The following is a 7,597-nucleotide window of genomic DNA, read 5'->3' as shown; positions in this document are numbered from 1 at the left end:
GTTTCTCTGTGTAGCCCTGGCTGTCCTGGAACTCACTCTGTAGACAAGGCTGGCCTCGAATTCAGAAACCCGCCTGCCTCTGACTCCTAAGTGCTGGGATTAAAGGCGTGCGCCACCACCGCCCGGCTTCTCACACACTGTCTTAAAATTGATCTCAGGAACTCACTCGTGTTCTCTGATCGGTGGGCAGCCAAAGATGAGAATTTGAGACCGGACAGGAGCTCACTAGTTCTCTCCCACCCCCGTCATAGGTGAATTCCAACTTCCTGAACCTCTTCCAGTCTTCACAGCCGGGCAGCCTGCTGTTCGAGGTGCTGGTGTTTGCGGAGCACTTGAGTGAGGGTCGGAACACTTCCCACTACCGAGCGATCAAATGGCATTACAACGAGCAATCCCTGCACGAAGCCCTCTTTGGGGATGAGTCCAGGCTGGCAGACCGACTGCTTTCACTGGTCATCCACCCTGAGGAGGACGTGCAGATCCAGGCTTGCAAAGTCATAGTGAGCTTGCAATGTCCCCAGGACCTGGGATCCCGACCCTCTTCCTGCCGACCCAGCCATTCCTACTTTAAAGCCGGAGAGTAACATTAAGGAGATCCAATAAATGCTTACGGGAGGAAAGCGTGGGGCCTCTGGAAGCCAGTGTCTGTCCCTTGCCTCCCAGGACCTGGGTGGACGTGCTGGTCATCAGGGCCTCCGCCTAGGCGGTGGTGCAGCACCCCAAACACATCCCACTTCTGTGTTTGGGAGACCTGACTCCCCCTTCTGTTGCTGCTCTTCAAATCTGTTTCAATCTGTGTGTGGGTGGGGGTGGGGGAGCACATGTACACATTGGTGTGTGTGCGCATGCTTGACAAGATTAACTTCCTCTGCTTTCTTCACTGAGGTGGGGTGTCTCAGTCAAACCCAGAGCTCACTAATATGGCTAGTCTCCCCAACCAGGTCGTTCTGGGGATTCCCCTGTCACTGCCTTCTAAGGCTGGAAGGACAGGCAGGCAGTCCCCCCGCCCACTGAGCATTTGCATGGGTTGTGAGGAATGTGAATTCCAGTCCTCACATTTGCCTGGCAAGGACTTTGACCAGCAAGTCATCTCCCAGACACACCTTTTAAAGCCTTAACGTGGAGCCCACCCTTTCCTCTGAGGACATAGGTGTTGTGTGTGGGAGGAGGTGTATGATTGTGTGTGTGTGTTTATTTTTATTTTTATATGAGTTCACTGTCCTCAGACACACACTAGAAGAGTGTATCGGATCCCATTACAGATGGCTGTGAGCCACCATGTAGTTGCTGGGAATTGAGCTCAGGACCTCTGGAAGAGCAGCCAGTGCTCTTAACCACTGGGGCCATCTCTCCAGCCCCAGTGTGTGTGTTTAAATAGAACTAGAGTAACACGTGGTTGCGAACCACCATGCAGGTGCTGGGAATAAACCCAGGCCCTCTGCAAGAGCATTAAGTGCTCTTAATTGTTGAGCCATCTCTCCAGTCCAGTCCTCTGCCTGTGGCTTAAGAATCTTTCCCAGGGGGCTGGAGAGATGGCTCGGTGGTCAGAGCACTGACTGCTCTTCCAGCGGTCCTGAGTTCAATTCCTAGCACCTACATGGTGGCTCACAACCATCTGTAATGGGATCCGATGGCCTCTTCTGGTGCATCTGAAGACAGCAACAGTGTAGTCATATATATATATATAATAAATAATTTAAAAAAAAATCTTCCCCAGTTCCTCTTATGGGAATGGTGTGGGCCCTTGAAGAGGGTGCTCATGTGGGAGCCCAGCCTCTTTCTGACCTCCTGTTTGGTGTTGTGCTCCTGGGCACATGAGCTCCTGCTGGGACATACCACCATCCACCTTGGGCCTTGCTAGATACTAAATCAGTAGGGCTTGCCTCATCCCAGATTTAGAACCTTCAAAATGATGGGCTTAAGACAGGCATGGTGGTTCATGGTTCTAATCCTAACACGTAGGAAGCAGGGGTGGGTGGTGTGTGTGTGTGTGTGTGTGTGTGTGTGTGTGTGTGTGTGTGTGTATACACAGTGGAGTGAAGTTAGTTCTCTCCTTCCTGTTATGTGGATCCTGGGATTGAACTCAGGTCATCAGGCTTGGCAGCAAGCCCCTTCACCTGCTGGACTATCTTGCTGGCCCAGGTCAGTAGCCCTGTCTGTCCTGGAACTCACTCTGTAGACCAGGCTGGCCTCGAACTCAGAAATCCGCCTGCCTCTGCCTCCCAAGTGCTGGGATTAAAGGCGTGTGCCACCACTGCCCAGCCCAGGCCAGTTTCTTATTCACACTACATGTAGTGTTCAAGTCCTGGCCAAGGAGGAGCCCAGCATGACTCTGGAGTGTTAAACAGGGAAAGGGGCCATGCTCTCTTACCTTCCTCTCAAAGTTCACATCGGAAGCAAGGCTTCGCGGGAAGAGCTGAAACTATCTGGTGAGAACAAGGGACAGAGAATAACAGACAGACTAGCTAAGAGGGAGAAGACTGGAGTCAAAAGTGCTGGGTTCGCTAAGAGGGAGAAGGCTGGAGTCAAGAGTGCTGGGTTCAAATCCTAGCCCTGCGGTTTGCTAGCTGTGTGACCTGGGGAGAGACAGGAACCCTGTCTGAGCTTCGGTCTCCTTGTCTGTAAAATGAACAGCAACACAGCGCTCAGGAGCCCGCTGGCCTTAGGATGACCTCAGAGCAGCTGGACTGTGAGGTCCTCATGGAGAAGACAAAGATTTTCGCTTCTCTGGGGTGGCAACCAGATGAAGGCTCACAACCATCTGTACAGCTACAGTGTGTACTCATATACATGAAATACATAAATAATCTTTTTTAAAAAAGAAAAAGTATTAGATTTTAGTTATTTCAAAATAAGTTTTCTCCTGAGGATCTCAGTCTTTTATTTTTTAATATTTATTTATTCTATAGATGTAAGCACACCATGGCTCTCTTCAGACACACCAGAAGAGGGCATCAGATCTCATTACAGATGGTTGTGAGCCACCATGGGGTTGCTGGGAATTGAACTCAGGACCTCTGGAAGAGCAGTCAGTGCCTTCTCTTTCCAGCCCCAAGGATTTCAGTCTTTAACATCTTTGAGAAGAAACATTGACATTCAAAGCAGGTGACAACAATGCTGTCATAGCCCCTCGGACTCAAATGGGGGGTGGGGGGTGGCGTTGAGTGGTCTTTCTCTACATTTTGAGGCTCATAGGACCCCCCCCCCCCAAAGAGAACCATCTACTCAATTCTGGTTAGTGGTTAAAAGATGGCGGGAGAAGCCAGAGGATCTAATCTGGGTCTATCCCAGACCCAATGTTAAAAACCACAGGGTTGCAGTGGTCCAGGGGGACCACCAGGCAGCTCTGTGACCTGCCCATGCCCCTGCCAAGATGGACACAAAGCCAAAAAAAAAAAAAAAAAAAAAAAAGACCCGGGAAAGGATAGATCATGAGTCAGGAAAATGCAGACTTGAGGGAGGGAGGAAGCAAGGAACCAGCAGGCCGAGGTGGCTGACTTCGAACTACAGATCTACCCGCAGAAAGGCAGACCTAGAGCAAGAGTCCAGCCTGCCTCTGCAGCAAAGGAGCAAGAAGCCCAAACCGAGCAGGCACGAGCGGTGTCTGTCGGGGCCCCGCCCCTCTCCTTGTAGAGTCCAGAGGAATTTTTTTTTAGGTGTTTGTTTATTTATTTTATGTTATGAATGCCCTATCTGCATGTACACCTATGTGCCAGAAGAGGGCAGCACATCACACTACAGATAGTTATGAGCCACCGCGTGGTTCCTGGGGATTGAACGCGGGACCTCTAGAGGAGCAGACAGTGCTCATAACCACGGAGCCATCTCTCCAGCCCAGCGTAAATGATTTCTTAAGGGGTGAAATCGTGGCGTGGAGAGTCGACTCAGTGGGTCAGAGCACCCCCTATTGCAAAGAACCCAGGTTAAATTCCTGGCACCCACATGAAGGCTCATCACCAGGGCACCAGGCCCAAGTGTGATGCAGGGACATACGCGCAGGCAAAACACTCAGGCCCATCAAATAATAAAAATCTAACGTTAGAAAACACGTGAGGGGCTGGAGAGAGGGCTCAGCGGTTAAGAGCACTGGCTGTTCTTCCAGAGGTCCTGAGTTCAAATCCCAGCAACCACATGGTGGCTCATAACCATTTGTAATGAGATCTGATGCCCTCTTCTGGTGTGTCTGAAGACAGTGACAGTGCACTCATATACATAAAATAAATAAATCTTATAAAAAGAAGAAGAAGAAGAAGAAGAAGAAGAAGAAGAAGAAGAAGAAGAGGAAGAAAAAGAAGAAAGAAGGAGAAGAAGAAGAAGAGCAACCAGTGCTTTAAAAAAAATAGGTGAAATCATTTGCTGGTTGCTTAGCTTTTGGCACAACTAGGGGACAGTGGCACACTGAATCGAGGAGGTTCTGTCTCTGAAGTCAGAGATAACATCCCACAGAGCACAAAGCATGCTCACTCAGCTGCACACCGGAGTCTCAGATGTGCATTGGTGTCTGGATTGGGTTTGGGTTTTTTTGTTTTATTTTGTTTTCATTTTCATTTTCGTCTTTGTAGCTGGAGAGGCAGCCATGAGTGCTGGGAACGGGAACTCCTATATTTTTGACTGTGAGCCTAGCCTCTAACGGCTGAGCTATCTTTCCAGCCCGCGTCTGGAATATTTTAAATTACATCCTGTCTTCTGTTTCCTATACAATCTCTTACTGGTCCTCGCCCTGTCAGGACTGGGACGGCTCTGGTCATGGCAGCCCATTTTCCTAAAAATTGTGATAATGAGTCTCGAGAGATGGAAAACTTGAGTATGCACCGTGTGTGCCATAAAACCGTGATTCATTCAGCAGAGGGGAGGGTTCTGAGTATCTGACTGTTCTGTGAGGTTTTATGGGAAACTCGCCAAGCTTGAGGCGGGACCATCGCTGGCGTAACTATCCTGAAGGAACACTATGTGACTCTGGAGTTTTGGTACATGTGTTAAGAATTGAAGTGTCTGTGTACTGATCCACCACCAAAAAAAAAAATCTCAGATGTGGAAAAAAAAAAAAAACCAACCCAAAGCATTAGTAACATCAACAACAAACAAAACAGCAAAAAACAGGGCTGGAGAGATGGCTCAGTGGGTAAGGGCACTCTGGTTGCTCTTCCAGAGGTCCTGGGTTCAGTTCTCACCATCCACAGGACGGCTCACAACTGACTCTTGTTCCAAGGAGCCACCAACAACTCTGACCTCCGAAGGGCCCAAGGCACACATATGATATACAGACATACATGCAAGCAAGGCACCCCGAGACACAGGAAGCAGTAACAACAGAACCCCAGGCACAGGGTGTGCTTGTGACCACAGAACTGGGGGAAACCCAGTCGGGGTCTTAGGGCTCACTAGCCAACCAGGTTCTCAGAGAAGTCTCAGGCAAGTGAAAGGGGGAGGCCACAGGCTGTCCAGAAAGTCACATGGGCAGTCTGAAGGTACTGGGGTGCTATCAGGATCATGAGCAAAAAACTCCACAGCGGCCTCACTGGACGTCTTCTCCCGGCCTAAAGAACAGCTTCTTCAGAGCCAACAGGCTCTGACTCCCGACCCCAGGCCCCAGGCCATGTGAAATTAGGGCACTATTGTATACAAATCCCGACAGGGACAGAGGAAGGTGGCTGGAGTCTCAGATGGCTCAGTGGTCCTGCCTGCTCCTCGGAGGGAGCAGGCCACAGGCCTGACTATGATGTTCAACTTGCAAGCAGGCACACCTGATCCCATGATGAAGGCCGCTGTCCTGCTCAGAGGACCACGGACCCCAGCAGCTCTGATGCTGTGGTTCAGTCTTGCATACACTGAATAGGCTCAAGGGAGGGCAGAAGCACTTGTAGGACTTTCCAGAAGTGGGTATGTCTACCTTCTCCGCCGTCGACTCTGCCTGTGTCACTGGCTCTCTCAAAGGTCAGGTCTGCTGCCCAACCAGGAGCTGGGGGAGTGTACCAACTTAGAGGACTCTGGGCGAGTTCAGCCATCGGCTGCTATACAATTCCTACATAATGAATTCTCAGGCTGGACATGTACGGCTGGTCCATTGGGCCCTCAACACAACCGGAGTCACTTAGGAATCCAGGGAAGTCACACAATTGGCTGGTGGAGACACACAAATGGCTATGGCAAGGTGGTCCTACAAACCAGGGGGACCTGATGCAGTGGTAGAAGGAGTGTTCCACCAGGGGGTGGCAGTAGAAACCAGCGACCAAAGAGAAAGAAAAATCTCTCAGAGCTGGGTGTGGTGGCTCACCCATGTAATCGAAATACTTGGGAGACTGAGGCAGGAGGATTGCCATGAGTTTGAAGCCAACCTGGACTATCTAATGAGTTCCAGGCCAGCCTGGGCTAAGTAGAACTCTATCTCAGAACAAACAAACAAGCAAACAAACAACAAAAACCCACCACCCCTTTAATCCTAGCACACAGACAACAGAAGCAAGAGGACCTCTGTGAGTTCAAGGCCACCCAGAAACCCCAGCCCTCCTGCCACCACTCAGGTCCCCATTAGCGCCACTAGAGTCTCACTCACCTGCCGCAGGGATTCTTTGCCACCCTAGGCATTCTGGGTAGGAACTTGCTACTGACCTCTCCGTCCAAGGGTTCCAGTCCTGGTTCCCTTGGTGAGCTTGGTAGCTTTATGTCCCCGTTTAAACTCGCTACTCGAGAAGAGGAACCAAGAGAAGTTTTCCTTTACAGTTTGAAGTATGTGTTTCAAAGGAGCCGATATCAAGCCTCCAGGCTCCACAGCACAAATGCCCCTGTAACCCCGAGCCTTTCCTCCCTCCAGCCTCTCCAGAGGCCGGCAAGGCCTAGCCTGGGAATCATCAGTCCTTGTCCCACACCCACTGAACAGGACAGTCTGTGACCATCGGGCCCACACTGGCTGGCTCGCATCCCCGCAGCGACAGATTTATCCCCAGCTGGGTTCAGGGAGCTTGCGGCCACCCAGGCCATCATGGCCTTCATTCAGGCCTTGGTCACCATCCTGGCTTTGCTTGCTGGGACCCTGCCACACAAACACAGTAAAAACTCAGTTCCTAAAAAGGTGAGCATTGACCTTGGCTTGCCCTGGGATGGAAAGGTGGGGTCCGAGGACTGTAGGATCCAGGCCCCGTCTGGAGTCCCAGACATTGTGTTCTTCACAGCCCTGGGCTGGTTTAATTCGCCTTTCCTGGACTGGAGATAGGGCCCCTGGCCCAGCCCAGGTTTTTGCTCTCAGCCCTGGGCTCGCCACCCCTCCCCCACCATCCCAAGCTCTCTTCACCTGATGATTCTGGGGGTTCCCTTGCCCTCCTCCAAGACCTAGGGACCCTTCTAAATCTAATGCCTTCCTCTCCGCTTCCTCCCTTCCATTTTTTTAAAAAAGATTTATTTATTTATTATATGTAAGTGCACTGTCGCTATCTTCAGACACCCCAGAAGAGGGCGTCAGATCTCATTTCGGATGGTTGTGAGCCACCATGTGGTTGCTGAGAATTGAACTCAGGACCTTCAGAAGAACAGTCAGTGCTTTTAACCACTGAGCCATCTCCAGCCCTCCCCTCCCCATTTCTTCTTCTTCATTTTTTTTTTT

General features: G+C 50.7%; 2 protein-coding genes across 2 annotated transcripts in view; both read left to right on the top strand.

The window, feature by feature from the left end:
* Armc12 (armadillo repeat containing 12) overlaps positions 1-628 on the top strand; it is a 10,120-nt gene extending 9,492 nt beyond the window's left edge. Inside the window, exon 5 of the mRNA XM_031347004.1 lies at positions 252-628. Coding sequence (XP_031202864.1) covers positions 252-584 — 333 coding nt within the window. The 3' untranslated portion in view covers positions 585-628. The remainder of the gene's footprint in view (positions 1-251) is intronic.
* A 6,250-nt stretch (positions 629-6,878) lies between these two features.
* The window catches only part of Clpsl2 (colipase like 2), a 3,350-nt gene continuing 2,631 nt past the window's right edge, over positions 6,879-7,597 (top strand). Inside the window, exon 1 of the mRNA XM_031348126.1 lies at positions 6,879-7,069. Within this exon, the coding sequence (XP_031203986.1) occupies positions 6,980-7,069 (90 nt within the window). The 5' untranslated portion in view covers positions 6,879-6,979. The remainder of the gene's footprint in view (positions 7,070-7,597) is intronic.

The sequence above is a fragment of the Mastomys coucha genome, unplaced genomic scaffold, assembly GCF_008632895.1.
Source record: "Mastomys coucha isolate ucsf_1 unplaced genomic scaffold, UCSF_Mcou_1 pScaffold3, whole genome shotgun sequence".
NCBI classification, from domain to species: domain Eukaryota; kingdom Metazoa; phylum Chordata; class Mammalia; order Rodentia; family Muridae; genus Mastomys; species Mastomys coucha.
The sequence above is the reverse complement of the archived record's forward strand: the minus strand, read 5'-3'. Positions and strand labels throughout refer to the sequence as shown.